General features: G+C 46.8%; 2 protein-coding genes across 2 annotated transcripts in view; one reads left to right on the forward strand and one right to left on the reverse strand.

The window, feature by feature from the left end:
- LOC8025523 overlaps positions 1 to 21,338 on the reverse strand; it is an 82,379-nt gene extending 61,041 nt beyond the window's left edge. The window contains exon 1 of the transcript XR_005715642.1: positions 21,302 to 21,338. The gene's annotated coding sequence lies outside the window, so the exon portion shown is untranslated. The remainder of the gene's footprint in view (positions 1 to 21,301) is intronic.
- Positions 8,519 to 20,881, forward strand: LOC115332984. The gene is made up of 4 exons (XM_029995485.4): positions 8,519 to 9,076; positions 11,815 to 11,998; positions 13,094 to 13,254; positions 16,626 to 20,881. The coding sequence occupies exons 1-4, from the start codon at positions 8,888 to 8,890 to the stop codon at positions 16,884 to 16,886; spliced, it is 795 nt and encodes a 264-aa protein (XP_029851345.2). The 5' UTR covers positions 8,519 to 8,887; the 3' UTR covers positions 16,887 to 20,881.
- Positions 21,339 to 27,737: the final 6,399 nt, after the last annotated feature.

Raw genomic sequence — 27,737 nt, forward strand, 5'->3', positions numbered from 1 at the left:
CCATGTGGCCGGCCGAAGTATGATGCAAGAATTCAGTGACTGCACGCAATAACATCGTAAGTCTCATTTGTCTAGCCGTGTCCGCGTTGACTACGTCTACCTCATTTTTACCTGCGATCTGTTTTGCTGTGTCCAATCACTGCGTGTATCGCCATTTTGTCGAAGTATTTCTGTGTAAAATATGCATTCCTTCGGCAATAATTGCGTGACTCAATGTTTTCTCTTACACGCCTACCTTGTACCATTTCATACCGATTATTTAGCGGTGTAATACTTTGCCCGTGTAATAAAGTGTTTCTTAGACCCCTTGCTATGTGCAGCTTTCATTTTAGCTAATAAGACGCGCGTATGTAACTAAAAGCGCGTTACGACGCTCGATCCACGCGCGTTGCCTTCGCTTCGAGGCGCGCCCCCGATGGCCTTCCTTTGCGACGTCACGAGAAGAGCGCTAAGGCCTTCTTTTCTGGGAGGTGTTGACCCTCCTCTCCATACTCTCCTCTCCTCCTCCTCAAGAGCCGCGCTGTAATTGGGCATTACAGGCAGTTGTAAACGTCTTTGATTTTTTTTTCTTTTTGTGTGCCCAGTTATTTAGCTAGAATATAGTAATTAGCTATTTTTTAATTATTCGTTTAATAGCCGAGGTGTGAATTGGAAAGTTGTAGAGCGGATTGAGAAACACCTAATTAAGGTGTTTCCTACACGTTAGGCTTCGAGCGCCTTTAATTATTAGCCTAAAAGGCAAGCCCGCGAAATATATTTAAAAAAGGCCACGCGACAACGCGCGCCCTCTGCGCGTGCCCCGCGTGCCGCGTGCCTAAAGTTCCTCGATATTTTTTCACTGGGACGTTACGCGTGCCACTGCGCGTGCCGCGCTTGCAGCGCTCTCGGGTGTGCTCTGGAGGAACGAAGTTCATCTTATCACTGGCGCGCTGTCCGAGGCAGGGCTTCGTGTTGGCGCAGTCCCCAAAAATAAGCGCGTGCGAGCAGCTGTTGCCGATAGGCTCTACCACTTTCCAATTCACTCCTCGGCTCTTAAATGAATACTTAAGAGATTAGCTAATTAGTCTTAAAGGGTAGCTGAAACACTCCTTGAAAAAAAGAAAAACGAGTGAGACGTGAATTTTGACGTATTTTTATCCCGTGAATCTGAATATCACGCTCGTTTTCCCCGAAGATGTAACTAAACTCGAGAAAACGCGAAAAGCCTCCGACCATTCGTGTGGGCAGCAAGTGCAATGACAAGCTTGCCAGGTGTATTCCCCCGCACTGACTCCAACTGACACCAGTTGTGACGTCTCTTTTTGACCTTTCTGAAAATAGCAAGAGTGCGCGTGCATAGCTTTGACAGACGCTAAAAATGCGCGACAGCGAAGATTCCGAAAACTCCTATCGTGACGTCAAGCCACGGGAAGGAGGGGCTTCAGCGGTACTTTGAAATTTAAAGGGACACTGACAGGGTATTTATGCTCGCCGAGGTTTTTACTTGTACGTGACATATGAGAGCCCAACTACCCAAAGCAGAATTTTCAGCTTGAAATTCGTTTTTTTTTTTTTCGCCCGAAAACCGCCGATCGAGAACTGGCCGGTTTGAGTCGCGCTCACTCTCTTCTCCGTGGTCACGAGCTGTCTTCTATGGGTTAGGCACAACAACCAAATAAAATCAAAGTCGTAGGTCATCGAAGGCACGCACAGGCTCACACAATATTAAAAATAGAAAGGAACTATGATACCTATATTGGGGGGGGGGGGGGGGGGGGGGGGGGGGGGCTTTTAAAGAGCTGCGAATGCGTTGTTTGAGGAAAAAAAGTATCGCAGCCGCGTGACTTCTGCCACCTCTCTCTTCCTCTATATTTTCTCTTCCTCCCCAGTCCAGTTTCGGTTTTGGGCAGTTGCCTTTTCTTACTTTATCAAAAATATACGTAACGCGGTAGCAAAATATCGATTATGTAGTCTTCTGATACCATAATAAATCGCCTGGCAAAAATTAATTTAAAAAAATGAATTTTTTGGGGGTGTCAGTCTCCCTTTAATTTCTGCAGCCTCTGTGCACCAAAATGAAAAATAATCTCGTGATCCTGGAGGCCAAATGAAGATGATTTAGGTGTTTTTCCTCATATACAGAACCGCTTCAGTTTGAAGGTGTCACGAAACGATTTTTCTACTTTCGCTACATGCTACTTAGAATCGCTCCCTAACGTTTATACACTCTAAAAAAAGGATATCACCTTACACCCTTTTGTTTCATATAATGCACCCCAAAACTTCAGTTCGACGTACAGCGCACTGTAGTCGAACAGACAATCCCATATTTTACGAGGGGCTTAATTGATAACGGTGCGATATTAATTTTGAGATTGCTTAAGTTACTTGTCAAAGACCACCGAAAGAAAACGCTGAGGTTTTGCAGTGGGGCCAAGAAAACCCCGATTATTTTTTTTTTTTTTTGGTAGTCAGTAACACGTACATTAGCTATTTTAATAAGTTTTAACACTCGGCTATCAAGCCGCTTGTGAAAGTTAGTACCGTCAGATCGACGTCAGTAGCGCGGTACGTCCAACTGAAGTTTTGGGGTGTATTATACGGGACAAAGGGTGTCAAAATACACCCTTTTTTTCTTTTTTTCTAGGCAATGGCAATCGCCAAAAAAAAAAAAAAAAGTTCGAGAAATATGGGCATCGTTCATCTCATCAACTCGAAGCCAAAACCTGCGGCCACGTGGCCTGTTGCCTATCCTATGCCGCCAAGGTTAATCATAGCCACGCGCTGCGTTGGCAAAGTTGCTCCCTTATGGGGACCAATGGTTGTGTCAGCGCATTTGCTCCCTTGAGGAAGCGAGTCACGCTCCCTTTTTTTCTTAGAGTGTGTGAACAATGCGCAAAAGTTGTCTGTTTCTGAGCGTGTCACCGAGTGTAGTACCTTTCGCTTCTTTTGTGAAAACACGAGTGGTTCGAAAATTGAACTGCCCGTATCTTTCATAGTGGCTTCACGTTTTGTTGTTAGATCTGAAAATAAGGTTGTCTTCGATATAACCTGTCGACGTGCTGAAAACGAATACAACCATCGTCCATTTGTAATTAGAATTAATGCGAAGGCGATTTGGGGCACGGTTATACTGAGAAAACTCCGAGACAGAGAAAACTAGAATAGAGGACCTCTAATAGACACTAACACACAGAGTTGTGATTGTAATCTTTTGTTTTTCCTTGTCTGGACTCTGAAGGTTTTCAATCATGCTATCGTCCATTTCTTTCGTTCCCTTCGTTGCAATTTTTTTTTTAAATGTTTCCTTCGTTTGTTCCAATCGAAACTGCTTTTAGAGCGCAGCTCTTCGGCGCCTGTTTCCGGCTTGAGCGGCGTCGCCGTCGCCGTCGGCGTCAACGTCGGCGAAACTGTGAGGTCACGTGACCCACCCTCCACCCAGGCCACGTGACCCCCGTGAGGTCACGTGACCTCACGGGGGCCACGGGGGTGAAGGAAGAGGACGGGAGGAGGAGGAGGAGGGTGGAGGGGAGGAGGGGAGGAGGAGTAGCAGGCAGAATGACGAGTGAGGAGGAGGGAGGAGGGTATACCCTCCCATCAGTACCTTTCCCTCCTCCTCCTCAAGAGCTGCGCTCTAATTCGGCGTTACAGGGTGTTGAAAACGGCTTTCATTTTTCATTATGCACATCTTATCTTTCAGCACATCACAAACCAAACAGCCATGGAAAATGCAGCGGCTTATTGAACCTCCCGCTGGAAACCATATTAAAGGACTACTTAAGGAACAAGCGCCTAGGTCCGCCATCTAGACCTCATTTTCATCGGTACGTTGTTGAAGCTACACTGAATGTTCAAGCTACTGGCACCAAAACAGTGCCGTTGACTTGGGGACCAAGTATCAACGAGATTCTCAACTGCACGTGCAAAGATTTTCTTATGCTGCCCTTACCGCCTACACGGGAGCCATCGTCTACCCGGAAAACGTTGAAAAAGTCATCGAACTCGACGAGGCACTGGTGAATAAAGCGATTCAGGGCAACAGAACAAAAGAAAATTCAAAGCAGTACGACCGCAAAACCCTCGCCCAGGTTCTAGGAAATTCTCCGCATTATATCGACCAACACATTGTTTACAAACAAGCCCGCGTTTGCCCACCAGGCGAGGGCACTGCGCGCGCGCAGAAACCAGATTCGGCCTAGGTGAATCACCTGCGCATGCCCAGCGCCGACAGCAGCGCCACCGCAGCGGCGTGACGTCAGAGAGTTGAGTTGGTCTATATCGATGTGGTACGCTGCTCTCAATGATTCAGGCGTTGAAGGACCCTATGTATTGCCCGATCCCTAGTACTTCATCGCTGCTCTGAATAATATATTCTCTATTATAGCTTTAATCGAATCGAAGCCTTCCATTACCTCTTCCTTAGGATACTACGGAAGCCTCTTCGAGACTCGTATCCTGGAAACAAGTGCCATATTCCGATCGCGCTCGAAACTTGTGTCGAGAAAGGCTTCCGGAGAAATACCTCGCACCGTGGTACATCCTTGCCATCACGACTCTGACGAGCCCCATCAGCCTTCAAGACACCAACGTCATTTTTGAGACCGCCAAAGAGGCGATAATGAACCCCACCAAGACTTCCACCGACCTTAAAAGCAAAGCGAAAGATCGCATTATAAACAGGCTTCTAGTGCTCAAGGGAAACGTCGCGGTCTCGAGAGACCACGGCGGTTACATCAGCTATACAGGTGCAATAACGTGCCAGACATGAGCGCACAAGACATGTACGCCAACGAATGGAAACTGCAACGTCACGACGTCGCCTGCCACCAGTCACACCGACTCCCTTGTAGACCTCTCCAAGACCAGCAGAAGGTCGAAGTATCCCTCGATGTGCTCACAATGGCAGCAGCCCTTCTACAAACGCGTCTCATCTATGCAGGGTCGGAACGGTTCCTCAACACGGCCACGATGGCCTTCGTCATCCTGTTAAAGATGCTCGAGGACCTTCTCTCTCCCCTGGATGACGCCTTCGCACCCACGTCTCGAAAGCGCTGTCTACAGCTTCAGATGGATGATGGATCAAACAGGAGCATCAGGCCTGATGCCTTTTTCTACCACTTCGGATCGCCTATTATCTGGAAGAACCGAGCGCTCGAACGGGTGACGACGTGCCCGATGACGTCACGGGGGATCACCTATTTTTTCGCAGGGCATGTCTGCTGTTCTGCGATGCCAACAACCCTTCGTTGGCGAGGGCCAAATGCAACGGGGCCGTGCAGAACATGCCCGAGTTCTACCGGGCATTCTGGTGCCCGGCCACGCGGAAGATGCCCCAGGTTGGGGTCTGCCGGTTGAGATGACTCACGTTATTAAGATGATTAGGAGGGCAGTTGCAAGAAAACTTCATATAAATTTAGGCCTTCTTTCGTAGAAATCAGGACATAACAATACTGAAGTGATAACGTGTAAGTTCGTTTCTTTGTATACATAACTTTTGGTTGTCTCTGCGTAGGACTATATCGTTCTTGGATGTATTCGTAACTCCCTTTTTTTGCTATCGCAATTTTCAGCAGTCCATCTTTTGTGTAATTTTCTATGGTAAGACCTTCAATGTATTAATTAATTAATTGCGGGCTCGATATTTCACCGGCGAATTGCGCTGCTCAGAACTGTACTCCTTTCCGGAAGGCATTAATCAGCTTTAGCCTTGTAGGGTGTCGAAGTCATTCATTAGCTCTGTTTAGATACAAGTGCTTAGAGAGGCACACGTTCTCCTGCTGAAACCCAATCACAAACTGTGCTGAGTGACTTATCGGGATACCTCAAGGAAAAAGTGCAGCTCTACAAACTGATACACAGCGTATAGGACGAAAATCTTCACTATATACTTTAGAAACACGATCCTTTAGAAAAACACAGAAACGCGTTTGAAAGTACGCCCTTTGGAATTATCTGCTAGCAGCAAAAAGTTTGTTGCCTTTATCATAATGTTATTTTCTAGGTCATAAGCATAAAAGAGAAGTGCACGAACATTATGTGGTATTTCTAAATGCCAAGCATGATAGTTCGTACGACGGAAAGCAAAACACACACCACGAGTGTGAGCCGCCTTAGACGCTAATTGTTTTGTTGTTGTTTTTCTTCTCGTTTGTGTGTTTGCCGGAGAGTTAATCAGACTACCGAGTACAAAGAGTTTATATACGCAATTTACCTTGTTCGAAGTTATAGTATAATATATCACATGATTAAAACATTAAACGAGAGTATAGTAGTAAATTATTGGTAAGAAGGAAAAATATATGTAGCAAAATGGTATGTTTCGTTTCGAAGCTCTTGTATCCATACATGCAAATGCCTGTTCACATACTTGCGTTTGTTTAGGACCGAGTTCTTGCGATCACTCACGACGAGAACGCGGCTCACTTCAGCGTATCACTGCCATTTGTTTCCAAGGGCCGCACGAGGCATGCGCCGCGTGCATCGGTGCATTTTACGCTACTTGTAAGAGAAACCCATCAAGGGGCTCCTGTCAGATGACTCCCTAGAGCTCCTTACAAGCAACTGCAGTTCCTTGTCTGCTAAAAACGCCGGTTCTCGGAGTCGTCTGCTCGTTCGTTGGCGGGAGTTGGCGTCGCGACTGCTTGCGCCATCTCTTGTCTACCGTGCGAAACGGCGCCGTGTTGATTGCAGACCGGTGGCGTCGCTGCGTTTCCATAGGAGCTAAGCCTTTTTCTTTCTTTACTTTTTCCTCGGGTAAGTTCGCTCTTTGCAAATTTTACAAAAAAAAATGCACCATCTGTGGGCAATGCTGCACAAAGTCGTAGCGCGATAGGTTAAGAAACCGAATTTTCCGGTCAATTTAAAGAGCCTACCGTCTCCTTGTTTCACCCAGTAAATTGTATAAAAGTTTGTTTTTTTTTCTTTCGTTTTCAGTCACGTGGGTTCCATATCTGGTATTCGTGACGAAAAATAATGAGATGTTTAAACCTGGAATATGCGAGAAAATATAGGTGAGGCAAACGAAGAGTGAAAACCTTCCAGAGGCGCGGAGAGGTCAAGACGGTGTCGACATTCAAAATGACTGCGCCCTTGTGGAAGAAGTGTATAATCGCCAGTGACAATCGCGTGATAATCGCTTCAAACATTCCGAGCAAAACAACCAGGGAAGCGAAGCTGGCAGAAGAACGTGAAGAGGGAGCTTCAGGTAAACCTCAGAACAACGTGCGGACGTTTCACTAGAAGGCCTAGTTTATTCAGGACGCCATGAAGAAGCTATTGCTCCCAGTGAAACGTCGGCACGCCGTTCTGCGGTTTATCGGAAGCTTCCTCTTTACGCAAAACATTCCAAGTTTGTGTTTATTTTACGAACTTTTTTTTTTTTTTTTTTTTTTTTTTTTATGGAAATATTTCAGATAATAAAGAAAAACTTCCCAAAAGTTCCATACAGTGCAATAAAATATTGTCTGCATACTAAAACCCAGAAATAATTGAAAAAAAAAATTAATACCTTTTCATAGTGCGCGTTATTTATGCCTGAGTTTAGCGCTTTGTACCTGCAATGCCTGCGAGAAGAGTGAGCGCGCAGGCGACTTGGCGAATCTAAGCCTGAGACGCGTGAGGAGGAAGAAGACACAGATCGTCCCTGAGAAAGTTAATTAATGAAGTTAATTAATGGTAACGAAAGGCCTTTCACTGCTACAATGCTTTCAGCAAACGCTTGAAAAACCCACGCCAAGGTCAGTACTTCAAAGTTCTAACCAGGGGAAACAAAATGATACGCCAGCTCCAGCCCTGGAAAAGGGGGTGGGGGGTGGGGGCTTTTGGGGCGGGGCCACGGGCGCTAGGGCAGCCCTTTCTCCCTCGTAGGGTGTGAAAGACGCCCTTCAAAAGAGGCATTCTTCGCGTTTCTTGTGTGTTTATTGCTGGCATGCCAAAGAATCGCTTTGGTCGTAAATCACTCATTTAACTCTTTTCAGCACCGACCATACTTCGTTTCATATCGTGTTGGGCCAAAACGGAAGGCTAGGGGCCCCCACACTTTCAAGACAATTAATTACTTTTTTTTTTTTAATTCCTAAAGTTTTGGTATAGTTGTAGTTAGAAACGTGATGAGCGTCATCGAGAACCACTAAATTAGCTCATTCTAGAAGTACGTAAGGCACGTACAGCATTTTACTGCGTTCCTAAAATGCGCTCAATTCGGACGCGTGTTTAGGTTTCGGTTTCTCACCGGAGCGCATCTTTGTAGATGTTTGCGCCAGCGGTACTGGCCTTGTTCTGTCCCGTAATAACTTTCTCCGAACTTCCTAAATTCTCCATTCAGTCGCACATTATTACGCGCTGCAAATTCGCAAAGTAGTTTCCGCGCACTGATCCAATATCAGCTAGAAGGTAAGACCTGTGCCTCCCCCCCCCCCTCCCCCCCCCCCCCCCCCAAAAAAAAAAAAAAACTTTTTCAAAAAAATAAATAAATAAATAAAAAATACGTTATTGTTAGTGGATCAGGCAGCGCCGCCTAGCTTACGTCAGTATCGTCGCCAGCGCGTCTCGCAGCGTTTCACGAACGATGACGTCATGTGGAGGCCTTGTCTTTTTAGTTGACTGATTTCGCGCATTTGGGCGCGAGTTTGCTCCTCTTTTAAACACACTCTGTTCGCACACTTTACTGGGGAACGTCCGCACATCATGCGACACACTGTAGGCACCGTAGCACGTTCGAGAATACAGCGCAGCAACGACGGAACACTCGAAACAACGAAGTTCTCCGTCAGTTCCAGCCGGCTCCGTAGGGCGTGCTTTCCCGCACGGCACTTTCGCGCTGCCGCCTCCTCCGGGTGGAGGGCTATATTTGTAGACGGTCCCCCGGACCTGCCGAAAAAGAAGACCCACGCCCAGTCCGCCGGAGAAGATGGCGTCCCGCGAGAAGCACCAGAAAGGGCAGACCAAAAGCAGGATTCGGCGACGATGGGTGGCGTGTTTCGCGCTGGCCATCGTCCAGACCATCGTCGGTCTCGGCCTACTGGCAGTCGGAGCCGCCGACATCGTGGTCACGCTGGACGAGAAGTGCAAGGACCGCACGGGCGCCTCGTTCCTGCAGGCAAGTGTTCACCGCCGCTTCCTTTTGTGCGGGCGAACGGACGCACAGACGCGTACTTTGAGCTGGCCGCGTTGACCGCGCGCGTTCTCGATGAATTCTGCGCGTGCGTTTACATTTCCGGTGGCTTACGAAACTTAGAACATTGCTACTGCCTGCGTCTTTGTCGTGTGCAGGCGTTGCGATCATGTCGGAGAAAAGTCCACGGACGTTCGCACGTTGTATTTTGTTCGCTACAAAACAGGCGATTAGAAAATGACCCCTTGGACCCCTTTATTTAGGTACCCGTAAAATAATTGTCATCTAAGGGTGTAAAATAAGATGACGAAATTGACCAGTCTAGGGATTTATTTACGTTACATGGTATACTTCTGTGCTCCTACATTTATGGGCCACGACTATTCATGTTTGTCACATTACTTGGGAATCTAGTGAGCTCGCAAAAGAGCAGCGCGTGCGTACGGCTTTGCAGTTATAATTGGCAGATGAATCACTCGGAGTCCACTAATTAACTTCTCAAATATTTGCTTTAACTGGCACATTCTAATTGCAAATGTGTTTTGTCCATTGTAAGATGGACAACTTTCACCTTTAATTAGTTTCGAGGTAGGGTGAACTCAATTCGTAAATTGCATATCGATGCACTGGTTCTGTTTCTAATTTTCTTTTACAAAGACGGATTTGGCCTGTGTTGCTCCTAAAAAATGAGCCCACCTTTTTATATTTATTTTTTTAAAGATTGCATTAAATTTCGGGTGCGCTGTTTCTCAGAGCTCTATGGTGTGATTGTGAAGCTTGGCAAGAAAAACATCTTGACTGTGTTTTTGTGCACGACATAAATAGATTGTGCCAAGGAAAACAATACACCCTGCCTGTGATAATTCTAGCGGATTAATATACAGATAAAAAGTATAGGCATTCACTAATAGAAAGTCTGTTCTTTTCAGTTGGGTGCTGTTTCACATTTCACTAATTGTTTGCACAATGTATGTTATGCTCTCTCTCACTAGAACTGTGCAGTACAGCCAAAACTACAGGGGAGAGAGTGTATGCCAACCTGTTCAACAGGAGGGAAAGAAGGAACAGGAGAGAAGGGCTGGGATTCTCACCCTCCTACCTCCTTTCCCTTGTCGGGGCACACTCTCTCCCCTGTAGCTTTGGCTGTATTGCACGGTTTTAGTGAGATGGAGTATGGTGGGGAAGGCCACCTTTTTTACATATATGACATCTCAGGCCTATTCGGTTCTGAGATGTTACATGTCATTACAGAAGGTTACATTTGCTCCGTTTTCTTACAATGTACCGAGATGTCACATAACATGACAGATATGTTCCGTAAGCTTTGTTTTCAAACGATGACCTTACGATGTACCGCAGCGCTGCGGACGCTTGAAACCATTTCAGCCAAACCGGCCCTGTGAAGGTACCGCTTGACTATATCTCTCCCGAAGGACATGTGACACTCACACGGCATTTGATTGGCTTGGATAACTCATAGCTAGAGACGGAAACTCCATTCACAGCAGTCTTGTGTGGTCACACGCTGTCATTTAATCCGACCATGTCACAGATGGTGTCGGGTCAAGGCCCGTTCACACTCTTGCGACTTCTTAAACCTGGGTTCCTTAAAACTTGTTAAACCAGAAAACACACTGGCGCCATCTATTGGGAAGCAGTGTAAACTCGGCGGTCCGGCATATTTTTTTTTATTTCTCGAGAATTATCCTTTCTTTCGTGGCTCGAAAAACTTTTGACAATGTTATAAACGAGCCTTTCTATGGGTATTACGCACATTTGACCTCGAAAATCCCGCAAAACCTTCGCTCTTGTGAAATGCAGTTCCAGGGTCACCGCATAGATGGCGCCACAATGTCAGTATGTTCCCTCATTCTAAAAACATTTAAGAAGTTGTTAGAGATCTCGTCTCTCTCAGTCGTACTCGGTCGCAAGAGTGTGAACGGGCCTTCATGTGACCGTGTCATGTGCAATCAGGCCACGTGGTAATTTCCATCAAGTTATGCGTTTTCAACGTGTCACATGGTCAATCGAGACCATCATGGATCTTGGATGCACGTTCCATCTACAATGTTACATCTCTTTGGAATCGTTCCTTGAGCCAAAAATTCTCCGTGAATAAGTGCCAATTTGGTATTGCCTAATAGACCCTTTTGAAAATTCAGTGCCATCTGGTGACCCACAAGCAGTTTCACTTGCAACAAACTCATGGCTGTCATGAAACTGTATTTCATCGGGCACCATCACTTCTGCTTGCCCGTGGCGGATGACAATATGTTCTTCGATCACCTTACAAGTCTTTCTTGATTTGTTCCAGTTTCACTGGTGTGAACATAAGATCAGGCCAGTACAAGACAGTGGCCCATAAGCCCCTCGATTAAGTTTCTGCCACCAAAAGACTTTAGAGCCAAACTTGTGTCGAGAGATTGATCGTACCACGCTCCGGAATAAATGTTTACGCAGCAGTTGAATCTAATTCGTGCATCGTGCTGTACCGACGTCTCGAACGTGCGAGCCTCGTATATTCTCCGCTCAGCATTGTCTCCACCTTCTTCCTTCATCAGCCTCAAGAAGGCTGCCATCAGTTTGGCACAGATGCCACACACTGAGATGATGATAGTGATCAAAGTTGCCAGACTGAACTTTGAAAAGGGTCCCTTTCGGAGAAAATACATGCCGAGATCGGGGCGGTCCTGGTTGCGCAACAATCTTTCCTCCGCCCACAGGGTGTGGTGTGCCTTGTGTCGGGCTCCTTTGCACTTGCGGCCTACCTGCCGCGCCGGGTGCGCGCCCATGGCCAGCCCAACCGGGTCCTGGTGGCGGTGCACGTGCTCCTCTCCTTCCTGGTGGCCATCGTCAGCTTCAATGTCGTCACCTGCCTTGCCACCTACACCGGGGACAAGTCTACCGGTGAGCTGCCCCTCCCTGCCGGTACGGTGCCTGGCACCATGCTGCCGGGCACCTTTTACGGGGTGTTCCGGACAGTGTTGTGGGCATTACAGAAAAAAAGTATTGGAACACGTTACTCGTTGCTTGCTGCAAATAAGAGGAATCCATTGCTGTTACCAGTAAAAACTAATGCGCATTACTTTTCTATTACTAAACATTTTGCTGTTTTGACGTTACAAAAATGCATATGTGCCATATTTCAAGAAACATTATTTTTTTGTCACGTGACTCGCATGAGCGGAATGATGGTACTTCATTTAAACAATTAAATCCTATCGTTAGGCTCATGCAATTCATGTGACAAAGAAAATGTTCTGCTCTTTTGCCTGTATAGACACTCTTTCAGCAACGGGTCTTCCCAAAAATTACCGGTGTCAGTATACTACCACAATATTTTGTTGGGTCTTGTAGCTTGCATTTCCGTAAACATCTAGGCACGCATAAACGCCTATTTCAAGGCTTCCGAAATCAAGGTGCACATTTTGTTAGTGTCAATTACAATTTTACTTCTTGCATTACGAACATCAAGAATCTTTTCGGATGTAATCTCCTTTTTCAACGGAGAAAATGCGTGCCTCTAAGATCTTATTTTGTCGTTTATAACAACCAAACCAGCATTGATAACAGTACATATATAAAGGACCCATTTTTTTATTTTGCAACTGAATAACCGTGAAAAAAGAGTGTGGGAGTTGAACTGCCGTGCTAACTTTTTTGGTAACTCTCCTTTTCCTTTTCTCACTCACGTATGGAATCACCTGGTTGTGAAATTGTCAATTCATCCATGTTCTTTTCAGCTCTACAAGTGGTGTGAGATGATATGTTATAAACTTTTTGTTTCCTTGTTTTCTCAAATGTACCTTTCCTTATATTTTTGTTTAATGTGCATTCAATTGATGAAACCCCCTTATGATAATTCACTCTGGGCGATGTAGGTATCTGAATAAATAAGTGAATGAATGCCACAACGTACCTAGGGCCAGCTCTCGGACGTCCTTTCTCGTGGCACAAAGTGTCCCTCTTGGTGATTGCCATCTTCTGTCTCTCTGCTTGCAGCCCTGTTTGCCGTCATCCTGTCCAAGGTGGTGCTGACGTACACCTGCCACGTGCTGGGCGGCATCTGTGCAGGGGTGGCCGTGCCTGACCTCTGTCGCGGAGGCACCATCGTCTCCACCGTGGACACCCTCCAGCGAGACTATGCCTCCACCACAAAGCAGGCAGGTCCCAGAAGGGCCGTAGGCTCGACTGCAGCAGAACCTCACTAACATGAGGGCCGTCTTTTTTCTTTTCAAGTTCCGACGAACTGGGTAAAAAAAATCCGAGCGCATTTCCACTATTGCTTAACGTACGGACAGCAGCTTGGCCCTTGCGTAATTCGCAATCTTTGTTGCGTTGTCGTCGTTTCTGCATGTCCTCCCAAGCACGATCCCGAGAATTTTCGGGCCATTTTCGTTTCCGCTCTTGCACCCGATCCGTACTCCGTCTGCGACGAGCCTCATCAGCGCGCCGTCGAAAGGGGCATTCTTCGGACCCTCTACAAACTTTTCGAGGCCTAGCCATGCGGCGTGCAAGTTCGTCTGCTCGGATAATCATGCGCTTGCACCGGCACGACGGGGAGTCGGCTATAGTCACCATCAAAATGAGCATGGCACGGCGTATCTTTCAAATGCCTGTCCAGCCAGAGCACATGCTGATTGGCTTTTTGTCACATGCTGTGGCTGCTGATGCAAAATGTTATAATATACGCAGAATGTAGATGCATGCTCTAGCCACTTGTTCACACAAATAACCAACAGAGTGAGGCAGTTATTATGGTGTAGCGCAGGCTTTTGGATGCCCTCCCCAAAGAGGGTTGCCACTGGGGTTCTCAGTAATATTATATTGTGCGTCAGCGAGACTGTCACTCACCACGGACGTGTATTGTACATGGAGCACACCGCACAAGGCTTCGGGAAGGACCGAGATAAGTCCTTGGCAATGTGGGTCAGGAAAGAATGTCTGTGGCGACTGACAGTCTCGCTGAGTGCATGATGGAAATGACCCAGGCAGCAACTTTTTTTCTACATCCGTGTGCTGATTGTGTGGAGAAGTAGCTGAAGTATAAATCAAAATTCTGTGTATATTCAGTTCCCATAAAGACATGTATATATAAATTTTCCCGTTTATTTTTTTTTTGTTATTCCCCGGCTGTTACTTTATTTTCCGGTCTATAAATCTCGCCATTGCATAAGTCACATCCTTTCAAAACGAACGGCCATTTTTGCGGAAAAGTGGTCGTACAATTCGCAATTCTTTGTAAGATTGGTGAGGCAAAAATCTATCGTAAAGCCAGCATGTGTGTACTGCAATTGCAATATACCTACTTGCAAGTGGGAACCCATTTAAGTATTCTCGCCAACGAATTGAACAAGAAATATAATCGTCTGCGCAACTTTGTACACTTAAGGTGCATACTTACAGAAGTAGAATGCATACAAGTCACACCGTTGTACAAGACGCACCGAAGGAAATCTGGAAACATGACTTTACCGTGATCCCCTGAATAACATGTCTGCGGGGTCCTAAGCGTGTCCCTAAAAATTGCAGGTTTTTTTCGTCACAAAAATTAAACTATGCATCATCGAACGCTTATTTTATGTCCAAATGTGGCGCTAGCGATCCAAATCAAATGCCAATATTTCAGAACTAATCGTTATTTCATTCAAAGGCTCAAAGTGATTTTCAGAAAATTTCTACGGGAAAATGCGGCCCATCCTCGGTAACTGGCGCCATTCTGCCCCACTTTTTCTAGGACTCCGTCGGCTGCTATTTTCCCATTGAAATTTTCAGAAAATTACCTATATCCCTAGATACAACGGTTAGTACTGAAACTGTTTCATCTCTTTTGAACCGCTAGTGCTACATTCGAGCAGAAACCAGTCGTTTGGCAAATGTTTTTTTCTTTTGTTACTGTTGTCGGGAACTTGTGGCTCCTGCTTTCATAAAACTCTAAACACACTTTGTCGGAGGCATCCGGGCACGGCGACACGTCTGTCTGACCCACGAGGGTAAAGATGGCAGCAGGCCGTAAACTACCGTTAGCACCGGCATCGGTGGTCCTCAGAGAAAAAACTAGAAAGCAACGAAAGAGGACGAAAAAGAACTGCAATAAGTTCTGCGCGTTTGTTTTGCCGCGACAACTCGAAGTTGTTTGAGCCAGGGCCGTAACCAGGGGGGGGGGGGGGTAGGGGGTTCTGACCCCCCCCCAAAATTTTTTTCTGCGTACGGCCCTGGTCGGTGCACTTGCAGCCTGCCAATTTTAATCTCCACCTCTGCGCACGCGCAGTGGCGCCGGTCGGCTACCGGGTACCGAACCGGGACCGGTTCTCCGGTTTGCTATAACTCTCCATTATATGCCACCGATGCACATGATTCATAGGCGAAAATAAGACAATAGACATTTTCAAAATGTCCGCCGTTGTCCCCGAAAACCCCCCCCCCCCCGAAATTTTTTTCTGGGTACGGCCCTGGTTTGAGCGCTCATCAACTTTATTTCTTTTCATACAAAGTGCAATACCGGTGTTTTTTGCTCAGTAAGTACAAAATAAAGCTAGAAAACAACAATTACAGACCTTGCAAGTGATGTTTCCCTGCCTCCTCTTGTATGTTAAAGGAGCTGTGCAACAATTTCAGTGCTTTGCTTAAATAATTAGGGAGTTGGTGTCTCGACCTTTCTGAAGTAAAGAACAAAAAAACACTTTTGCCTGCATGTCCTAGTTTTTATTTGAAAAATTGACAAGGATGGAGGTTTTCGGCACCTCTCAACTCCCTCACCATCTTCCGAGTCACGTGCGCTGTGACGTGAAAGGAGAACGCTCAGGGTTCCGGTGAATCTCTCTCTCTCCAGAGCCTATCATTGAGCAGCAAGAACTCACCTGCTCGCGACCATGTGACCACGTGCTTGCGCAGCTCGATCAACATGGCGAAAGGAAGAAAGTGCCAACGTGCTTGTCCGGGTCCGGCCATCCCCCCCCCGGCTTCTTTTGGCTGTTTGCGGTAGCAGATAGAGCTGATGGTTTTGTTGACCTCGGGATAGATGGCGTCACTAAACCTCCGTATAATAAAAGTTTTGTCGATGATACCAGGCTTTTGATGCATTTATATTTATGTTGGAACGGGAAGATTTATAGAAAAAAATTACCTTTTATCGAGCAGGTATTTGCACAACTTCCTATCTTTTTACAAATCCCCCCTTCACGTCACGCCGCGTGGTTCTCATGGCTGCCGCTCGCGGCTGCAGGACGGGAAATATTCTAATTATTGCCCCGCGATTACGCGCCGGAATCGCGACATTTTGAAGGAAGGAGATGCGTTTTCTGTCCTTTGTGACAAGATACACGATGTCAAAAGTAGAAGATGCAAATTTTACGTTAAAATCGTTGCACAGCTCCTTTAAAGCGTCACCAGCAATATAAGCCCGTCGAGATTGCCCACCGGGACCACCAATGTCCGCGTCCGTGCCCCGTCGTTCCGAAGCGGCCACGACGTGTGGGACCTTTCCCTCTGGATTACTATATTAACTGCACGGACGGTCGCCCTTCGATTCCAGCACTGCCACGGAACGAGCGCCGCGGCAGCAGCAGCAGCGGCCGGGCCCGTCCAACTTCCCGAGGCCCGCAGCCACGTGCAGGAGGCACCGGGCACGGGTGAGAAGCTGACGGTGGTCACGCTCCCCGAGGCAGACGTCATCTACGCAGTCCCCGAGCACAGCTACGTGGTGCGCCGGCCGGAGGGGTCGTACGCGGCGCCGCCCGGGAACAGCCGGCTCGCCCCCTTCTTCCCCACCTACACCAGGGTGGCCGTCGAGTAGACTGTAGAAACCACGGGGCGCGAGAGCTCGGTCGGGGAACGGAGGCCCGTTCGCGCTCTCGCATTTGCTCGGGAATGCGTCCCTGACTGTTTGGCGTCCCGACCCACCGCTGCATCGAAAGCAATCCCAAAGTGGTAACGAATGACACCGCAAAAGAATGATGCAGGAAAACAATGGGAAAGATACCGTGATATGATAAGAGACGCCTCACCCCCGAAAGATGGCCCGCCCCCCTTTGGTATGACGTGCTGTTTTTTGTGAAACACCGAAAGATATCCCTCTGTTAGTAACTGCAGGGCTCTGGCTAATGGTGACCTCGGAAAACACGGTGTTACTTAACCACGGCGGGAGATGAGTGAACATTGCGGACTGGGAAGGACAGTCGTCCCTTCCTGCAATCACAAGTTTTGAGGGTCACAAAATCTAAAACTAGCATTTTTTCAACCTTTTTCTTATGGCACACCAAAAATTAGCTTACCCCTTATTTCCATTTGATCTGCTTTAAGTTTTAGGTGGGCTATCTCTTGGGATATAACGGTATATGAAAAATGAATGTCTTTTGTGGCTACCCAATAAGTGGCGCCAGGGCGCCCTCTTGTCGGGAGAAATTTAAGAGGTATTAAGGCACACGGCCGTAAACAATCGCAAGTGCGTGAACCAGTTTGAACACTAAAAAAAGTCTGCGAGTCCACTTTTCTGCAGAACACGGCGACAGCCAATCACGGCAAACTTTAAAAGGACACCCTCGAAAGATGAAAATTATGAAGCTCTGAAGACAATTGGACCAGGCACTCTATGTGACGTCTGCAGTGACAATGAGAGATGTTTTCATTACTCAGTGTCCCTGTCTTAATGCCGCATTTAGAAGGTCTAATTGTATTCTCAGCTCCGTCGTTCGCTGAGATTCCTGCATCGTCCACCGCAATTGGCTGTCGTCGTGTGCTGCAGGAAAGTAAGCTCCGACTTTCTTTAGAGTGAAGTGCGTGGGCGTGTAGTAGGCTTTTATTACGTGTTTTTGACGAATATAGTCGGTGATAGGTTGGGAATGGAGTAGATTCATCTCTGGGCTTCCAACGTTGCTCGTTGCCTTCCGCTGCGCGTTGACTGCATGCTCACTGGACGCCCGAGTGTTATTGAAGGTGGAATGCTCACCCTGGACGCAGAGCTTCCGCTGCTTTCTTAACCTGTCGCCGAATATAGTGACAAATGGTGACACAGTTTGGTGGCACGTTGAGTAAGGATCTGGAGGTCATCCGGTCAGCTCCAGTGACCGGTTGAAGCTTTGGGTCCCAAAGGTCCGGAGTCGTTGTGCAGTCGTGCCTTCCTGCCACTCGAGTTGGAGGGTAGCCGAACTCTCTCAAGACATGGTTGTAGTTTGTCCGCTTTGGGGCTCTTACGTCTGCCATTGTTGTCTTTGCACCTTACTGTTTTTCCCAAGACGTGCACAAACTCTGTGCTGCAAGGTAATCAGGGTGATGGAGGTTCCTTTCTCCTGTCGCTTGCGTAGGTGTCTGTCTGCTTCGTAGGTGCAATCGCCAAAGTGCCCGAGAATGCCTCTAATAGACCTTTTTTGAAATTCAGTCTGGCAACTTTGGTCACCGGTATCATATCGGTGCATGGCATCTACGTCGAACCAATTGCGGCCTTCTGGAGGCTGATGAGGGAAGAAGTTGGAGATACTACAAAGCGGAAAATATATGAGGCCTGTATGTTCCAAACGTCAGTACAACGTAACGCGCAATTTAGATACAATGGTTGTGTAAGCGTTAATTTTGGACTGTGTAGTCCAATCAATCACAGAGCGCAAGTTCGTCTGCTTCTTGCACAGGGGTTGCAATAATGTCAGAAAACTGTGCTTTTATTGGCTGATTGAAAGAAATAGTGCGTAGACCTGAAGGCACCTAGCATTGAGGTCTACCCACTGTCCTTCCACTCAGAGCTCGGCGTTATTTTGACATCACCGCATCCCCTGCGCAAGAAGCAGACGACTTGCTGTCCGCATTGGCACCAGTCTGACCCTAAAGCCTTTTGATGGCGATAATTTAATCGAAGAGCTTATGGGTCTTTGTCTTGTACTGGTCAGTTCCTATTTTCCCACATTGAAAGTGAAACATGAGAATTAATTACGAGGTTATCGAAGAACCGATTCTCATCTTCCATTGACGTGCGAAAGGGACGGTGCTCAATGAAACACAGTTTCATGACCGCAATTAGTTTGTTGAAAGTGAAATTGCATTTTCAACCACCAGATGGCACTGAATTTTGAAAAGGGTCTATTACATTTTGCTGTCTGGCTTCAGTGATGCCGCTTTGATGGCACTTATTGTGCGACAAACAGGATTTGTTTGTTTCTTGCCCCGTTGTCCAGTGGTTTCTTTGACACAATGTTTTACAATTTGTCACATTTTTCTGCCTTTGTTTCGCTGGGTTGGTGTTTGTTAATTGTGCGATAAAAAGCCAAGTTTCAGCTCCCTTTGAACTTTGTTTTGTTATGTTTTTACACTAGTAAAGTCAGTGAGACACTTTTTGTCGTGGCAACTTAAAGTGAAAGTCAGTGCCCACAAGCTGGTGAAAAACTAAAGGGCGAGGATGTTTCGTGTTTCCTTCGCATTCTGCGGATTTCGAAATTATAGATAGCAAAAATTTGTTAAATTGCATTTATAGCACTCTGCACTCAGAGGTACTAAACAGTCACAACTGCAAATTACTGAATGCTTCTTTAAAAGGGAATAATTGAGTCACTATGCACGCAGTATCGGTGTGTTCGAGAGCTTACGGGACCTCTGGTTTTTGAACTCATGGTTTTATACCGGTGAATCTGAAAACTTAAACGTGCTCATCTTCCCGTTATAGCTGTGCCTCCACTTGTATTACTTGCCAACGTTTGATCTGTCCGAGATTCACCAAATGACCTGCAGCATTGTGAATTGGAAATCATTTGGCTGCTGTATCACCGAATTAATCCACAAACACTCATTTTTGACATTGTTTTTAATTTTTTGGTTTGCTCACCTGTTGTAGACACATGAAGCGTTAGACACAATGTGCGGAATGGCTTCTGTTGGAGCAAGTTTGTAACGAAAAGATACCAAAGTACTATTTGTGGCATCGGCAATTGCCTCAAAAGGATCGTGCCAATAAACCACGAAGTAGTGATCGGAACTTCATTGTAAATATGCCACATCAAAGTTTTGTCGCTTCTCACCTAGCCAAGACTGCCTCATTCACTGCCAATGCTTTGGCGCCAAAGAAGGACCCTGGGTTGTAAAGAAGTGCCTGCTGTCGGTATACAAGGCCACGGGGCCACACTGGTGTATGTGATGTGTTTGTTCAAGCCAGGAAGGCAATGCCAAAAAGAAATTGCGTTTGCAACATTTGGGTACTAAAGATGGGTTTTGTTTAATCCTGACTTCGAATTTGTACATAACGTAGCTATCATGACAAGTAGCTGGGTTGAAAGCAATTATGGCGATTCAGGAAGGACAAATATCTTGTCTTTACACACAGCTACAGGGCAGAGGTGTCTCTTCTTTCCCTTCACTGGAGACCGTTGCTGCTTGGTTTTTCTAGGAGACGAGCAGGAAGTTTGAAAGATGTTGCTTGCCTTCTAGCTTGCGATGGTTGTTGATGATGCAGACCTTGTCCATACTTTTACAAAAACAGTGAAGGCCACACACCCTTCATGTAGTCCTGCTGGGCCAACCTTAGTTCCTGTTTTGTAGCAAGATCATCCATTTGTTTTGTACGCTCCTCGACTGCCCTTGATGTTACAACTTCTCAGTACTTATGTGTGAAAGTAGCTTGTAGACTTTTTGAGCAAGCTTTTTTTGTTATTGTTGGCATTGTTTGTGTTCTTGTTTGTGAGCATTGTTTTTGTTGACTGGAAAGTCCCCCCAACCTCTTCAGAATACTCAATTCTGATTGTGTACGCCAGCATCGTTTACTGCTGCGACGTTTACTTTTGGCGAGACCAACATTAAACGATGGTTCTTCGATGTCTCAGCTGTGCTGTCGTGCTTCTTGTGCCTGGAAAGTTTAAAGTCGGGCTTGCAGGACTAATGTTTCTAGTGCAGCTTTTGCAGCTAACCTGCAGATGAGCTAAGATGAGTGGATTAGCTGCCATGTTGCAAATTTTGTACAAATCATACAACCAGCCAATATAATCATATGAAACTTCATTGTGAATGTGCCCATCAATATACCAACCTGCTGGAGTGGGAATTGATGTTGAGATGTGAATAGGCTCCTTGCATTAGTGAGCTGCAGTGTGTTTACGCACTTATTACTAAGTACTCCAGTGAGCTCACTGTTAAAATTAAATTAAAATTAAAAAAAAAGGTCATTATCAGGAAAAAAAAATCCCCAGCAGAGTGCATAATTCGATATAATAAAAGAAACATATGAGCGAAACTAACCTGTTAAAACCCTGATGCTGTCTTCAGCCAGTGTTTTTCATAGAGAGAAAAAGAAAATATATATATACTATATATAGGGCGACTTAAACAGAGCCGTGTATAGAGAGAGTTTGGTCAATGGGAGGCGCGGGGTTTTGAACTGGATGAGTATCGTTAAACAGTGCATTCGTGTGATCACTCCTGCATGATGCACATCAAAGGCACCCCCGGGCTGGTGGTCACAATTGCTGATCTATGGTCACACGTCACTCTGCACTGGCAATGATTCTAGCACATCCGGGACACTCATCGTCTCATTTCATTGCCTGACCAACTTCACGGAGTCTAAATATCACACCCTAACTTTTCTAAACCTAATTTCGTTAAATGAAAACCAGTGAGTCGTGAAAACGTTATTTGAAACTGAAACTGGTGGAGGAACATGAAAACCGGACTTCGAACTTAAAAAATTTGGACTTGAAAGAAAGTTAAAATCTTCAAAGTTTATTCTTTTATCGAATTTAATGTTAAAAAAGAATCGAAACCTTCGAACTTTATGTAGAAAGAATTTCAAAATCTTTGAATTGTTCGAACTTCATGTCTATAAAAATTCGAAGCGTTCAAATTTTATTTTCAAAGAATTTCGAAATTTTCGCATTTTTTGAACTTCAGATTTTAAGAAATTCAAATTTTTCGAATATCACAAATTTCAAGTTAGGAAAGTTCGAAATCTTTGAATTTATCGAACCTCAAGTAAAGATATATTTGAAATATTCGAACCCAAAATTTTAGAAACCGTAAAAGCTTCAAACTTTCCTAATGCGAAACTTCACTGTGATCGAAAGTTGCGAATTTTTCTAATTCGAACCTCGATCGGTACGAAAATATCGAAATTTTTCGAATTCAAACCTCAGTTCGCTTTGAAAATATTGAAACCTTTCGAAATCGAACCTAGGGTGGTTCGCGACATCCCTAAGCGCGAGTGAAGCCACTGGGCGGCCATCTTGCACGCAGACAAATTGCGATTTCGCTAGTGTTATAGGGGCTGGCAATAGCATGCTGGAGACAGGTTTTCTATTCAATCGTCGTCATTCGCCTAAGAAGTGTTCAAAGACCCTGTGTAAGCGTTGAAACTCGCCGTTGAGAATGTGCGGAAAATTTCCCGAAAGCACGGTACCGCAGGAAAAAGGCACAACTAGTCGAAAGCAAGTTTCGCCGGTCTCGCGGCGTCAGCTAACTTGGCACGCCGAAGTGACGCGTCTCTGTGCCTTCGCACGCTTGGATACCGATCAAGATTCGATGCCGTGTGGATGTGTTTTGCAAGTGCAATGTGCGTGAAGTCATTTGCACCTCTGGAGCTGCGTTTTACTCTGACGACTATATTTTTCACTTGCAGCTCTCGCAGTCCAGAAATGAGCTGGATCCAGTGGCAGTAGCGATGGAAGAGGGGGGGGGAAGGTATATCTTTTTGTTCATCTTAAGACAGTTTACAGAATACTGCGCAACAGCTCCTCATCATTGATCAGTGATCTGACTCATCAACAACAATTGCACGTGACATCACGTTTGAGCGCGGCTCACCTAATTGTGATTGGTCAACAGATTGCACACGACCATATGGGCCGCGCTTCAAAAATTTGCGATAGCGCCGTCTTGTACTTTTGCGCTTTCAAAAACCATCTTTGCTCCATGGCGTTGCTCTATTTGTGCTGCCATGTGATCCATTAGATTAGATTTGGAACATAGCCATGGTTAGTAGTGCGTAAGAGCAACCATACAGATTGTTTCCCCCCATTTATTGATAGAAACTCGCCAGAACAGCTGGACAATCCAGAACTCCGTGGCCGATATATGGTGCAAAGACATCTATGCGCGACACATTGTCGAAATTTTGCTGCAGAGTTAATTCTTGATCAGTATCTAAGCATGCGAAGGCACAGAGACGGCGGCACTTGGCATGCCAAGGCAGCTTTGGTCACGCCGTGAGATTGGCGACACTTGCTTTCAACGAGTTGGGCCTTTACATACGGCTTCACGCACATTGCACTCGCAAAACACATTCACACGGCATCGATTCTTGATCAGTGTCTAAGTGTGCGAAGGTACAGAGATGCAGCACGTCGGTGTGCCAAGAAAACTTTGGTCACGCCGCGAGACCGGCGAAACTTGCTTTCGACAAGTTGTACCCTTTTCCTGCGGCACTGCACTTCCGTAAAAATTTCCATGTGTTCTCAACGGCAATTCTCACAGCTTACACTGGGTTTTAAAGAACTTTTTTTGGAGAATGACGACAAACAAGTAGAAGACATGTCTTCAGCACGCTGCCGCCAGCCTCCGTAACGTTCCAAAAAGGCGATTTTCTGACATGCAAGATGGCCGTCCAGTGGACGCGCTCATGCTGCCTCGACCAAGTGAGAATGAGGATAGCGATAGTCAAATTTTCGATTGTTTTGCATCATACCCACAGATTCTCTCAATGGATTCTCTTGAACTACATAGGCTATATGGGCTGTCCCAGAGCCGTGTATACAGAGAATTTGGTCAACGGGAGGGACGGGCAGAGCCAGGGCACCAGATGCAGAAAGAGGGCTTAACATGCTCTCTTGGTCAACCAGAAGCTGAAAAGAATACCCTAGCGGTGGTAGCGAGAAATGTGCCTGCTTTAAAAAAGAGACTCTGATCCGTACCCGAGAACCGAGCTAATGGCGATCGCAACGCCGCCATTTCTCCCGCAGCGTTCACTCCGAGAACTGCACGGCTGCACGTCGAGTCGTGCACGTCGGGCTAGGGAGGCTGTAGTAAAGTGAACTAGAGGAGGGATAGTGAGATCAGGCGCCGAGGCGCGCCATGCATTGCTGTGAAACGGCGCGTGTGGAAAGGTCCCGGATGTACGCGGTGGCGCTGTGGACGTAGTGGCTGTAGGATCCGACGTGGGCGACGTGGATCCGACCGCTTCCGGGCGTTCCGAAGGCCCTGGGTGAGAAGAGTTGGCTTGCATTTTTGGCAGCTCGAAGTGACCCCCATTCTGAACCGCTCTTTATCCCGTGTTGCCCGTGTCTGCTGTCGTTTATGGTCATTGAAGTGCCATGCCGAATCGACGTCGACAACGCCACTGCTTCGCTCCGAGGTGCCGGAGGTGCTATCAGCTGGCGGAAAGGTGAGCAGCCGTAGCTGTTCTCAGTGCCTTAGGAGGAAGAGCAAGAAAAAGTTTGGGAACGGAACTTGCATCGCCAGGATAAGCTCCTGGACGAAACGTGTGCGGTGTGTGAGCTTCATTTCGACCGATCGCTCTTGCCGGGTGTTGTACCGACAATGCTTCCGAATGCTCCGAGCTACCGATCAAAGAAAGCGTCGCAGCCAAGGCCCACGAGAAAGCGAAAAAACGCCGATGCTTCCTCAGTTGACGGTAAAAAAAGGTCACACACTGCCTCTCCAACTGGCTGCAGCAGCACTGGCTGCAGCAGCACTGGCTGCACCACACCGGCTGCAGCCGATACCGGGGTGTTTGATGAATGAAGCCTGTATGCCCGAAGAATACTCCACGCTGCGTGTCCCCTCCGAGTACTGGAGCCGTCACCGAGTTCCGAGCCACAGTGGTTTCGTGTATTGTAAACTTAAAATGTGTGACAATAAAGTTTTATCCGAGAGAGTAGTGATTTTTTTACGAGACAGCATGCCTGGTGTTGTATACACTGTTCATCTTTGTGGCCGCATGACTGAAGGAGGACGCGTCGTCAGCTGCGAGGAAGCGGAGGTTCTTTTCCAAGACGTTGACTCCTCGTCTCTGTGGATGTGCCGTGCCGACGAACAATAGGTCCTGCGAACAATTCCGGTAAAATGTAAACACGTCCCACCGCGTCGCGAAAATTAGAACCCGCGAATTATTTAGAAACTTCAGCTTTGACCTAAATCGCGAAATATTGAGCCCGCGAGAAATACGTCGTTTACAGTATTGTGTTTTTGCTGAGTTTAACCAATAAAAAGTGTCTTCATGTATAAATAATAGGATTTGCTGTCACACGAGTTCCTTTTGTCCAGTAGTATTTACCCAGGTTTCTTTGAAATTGGCGCTTAGCGAGACACATGATGGTGAATCAATAAAGGAGATCAAACCTTGGGGCTAGCTATGCACGGTTTCAATACTAGGTATAAATGGAATGCCCTGTTAACGATTGCATGCCATTTTTGAGGCTTGAGCCGTGATTGTTTAAATGTCTAGGAAACATCAATATGATCCTGTCTCACTATTACAACTAGCCATTTATGCGTGCGAGTGAAGGACTTCTTCACCATTAAATAGCTTCACCCTGTTTCTAATGAGAGACTCATAAAAACCCACCCGCCATAGAAGCAAATAAAAAAAAAAACTGCACGAACATTTTGGTTTTGAAACATCGCCTGGGAAATTGAACTGGCGTGTGTTCGCCTTCCACGTCGCGCATTTCAGCTTCGCATTAAAGCGAACACGGCCAGACGAATTGCGTCAATTTTGTGTCGCGTATTTCTTTTATAGGGTTCGTACCTAAAACGGAAAACATTTCAAGCCGAAACGCTCCAACAAAGAGTGCTTAGTCGCGCAGCAAATACAACGCGAGCCGCCCTGGCCACCCGCTTCATCTAGTGACTTTATAGCTTCATCCAGCCCATGCATTCGCGACGCCCTCTCGTGCCGTCGACATCAAGTGCGGCCGCCATCCACGCGCTCTGACCTCACTACCTCTCCTCTAGTTCACTTTAGCTGTAGTGAGGGTGGGCGCAACTCAAAACCTGGAGAGCGTTTGCAATTTAATGGCGGCGCCTGAGGGAGAGGATTCGAGAAAGGATATGCGCCAGTGTTGCCTGCACGAAAGCAGGCGCCCGCTCTGTTGCAACTCTGTTGCTCCATGCGCCTTTCCTCCTCTCGCCTCCCATTGCAACCAACGAGCGCCTTGGCGCAGCCTCTCTCGCTTCCTTCTTGCTCCGAGAATTGCAAACGTCGAGCGGAGAAAGCAAAGTTGCCAGACAAGCAGCAACGTCGAAGATGGCGGAATTTACCATTTTTCGCGTTAAAAAAACACTTAACCTATCGCAACAAAACTGGTGGCTATGGAAAAGTAATCATTTATACCTTGTGTAAATTATTCAAGCACCTTAATGGGCTTTTATGACCCGAGTTAGGAAAGAAAACGACCCTTTGCCCCATAGACTCCCAGCAAAATTTAGCAATTAAATGGCGTCCATGTCCCGTGATCGCCGATCTAGCAGTTGCACCCACCCTCACTTGAGCTAGAGTCACTAAATAAAGCTACGCTTTCAGAGTACCGAAACTCCCAAACTACTCGTCTGAAGCGCGTCAGGCGCCGCCATCTTGGGTCCACGCGCAGATGGAGGAGTGACTGTAGCTGAGCCAAGCCGAGCTGTAGCCGTCGCCTGCGTCAGCTGCCGTAGCCGCAGCTGTGGCAGCGAATCAAGGTCTTTTTTTTTTTCTTATTTCGACGTAAGAAGGAAAAAGTGCATGCTGAGCGACGGAATTCAGCGTGAGCGCGCAGTAAACAGCAAAACAGCTGGAGGCAGCGGATCGCTGGACCCAAGATGGTGGCGTTAAAAAAACGCGATGATGATGATAGCGACTCACGTGACTGCCGCTGTCCAATGATGCCGCAGCGAACCAGAATATTGTTGAATGGAGCGACTGTATTGTCGGCAAAGTGCGAAAGAAAAGGAATGCGGTACTCTGAAAGCGTAGCTTTATGTAGTGACTCTAACTTGAGCCTCCCTAAGTCTAGACACGGCCGGTCTAGAGCGGAGAGGCGCGCTCTTCGCCTCTCCGCTCTAGACCGGCCGTGGTCTAGAGCACTATATAGCTCCTACCAGTGGCTCCTACGGAGCAGAGTAGCGCAATCCTTTGAACCCCGTGTTTTGCCGACAACATGGCCGACAGAGCGGCTCGGGGCGAGTCACGTGGTACTCAGGGTTCCAGGAGGCGGCCCGCCCTATGGGATAATACATGGAGATCGACATAACGCGGCTGATTAAAAAACTAACGGCGAGTTCACATTTTTCAAAACTAGCCTGTCGTGAAGTTAGTAAAGCGCTAAACACTTTATCAAAGTTTTAATAATATCGGATGCGTGTGCAAATTTTGAGAAGGCAATTTCCAAGGCAATGGCGTTTGGAGCAGACGATTTTTGCTCGCAGCGGAGATGGGCTTTTCGGGTTGGCCGGAGCGGGTCACGTGAATGGTGTGACGTCGCCGTGTCGTCTGCTGCATGACGCCGCTCAGGCAATTTTTTAAAAAAAGTTACGTCCTTGTATGGCACAAAACTTATCGCATATTATTCCAAAATGTTTCATTATTATGTCAAAAATGATTTCCATTCCGCACATCCCCACAAAACTGAAGAAACAACGATTTTCTCACGTTCTCCATGCGTTTCTGGCCGCAGTTGGAACCTCCGGGCGTTCGCCGCTAGTCGCC

Source organism: Ixodes scapularis, unplaced genomic scaffold (genome assembly GCF_016920785.2).
Source record: "Ixodes scapularis isolate PalLabHiFi unplaced genomic scaffold, ASM1692078v2 PGA_scaffold8__174_contigs__length_109621045, whole genome shotgun sequence".
In the NCBI taxonomy this organism is placed as follows: domain Eukaryota; kingdom Metazoa; phylum Arthropoda; class Arachnida; order Ixodida; family Ixodidae; genus Ixodes; species Ixodes scapularis.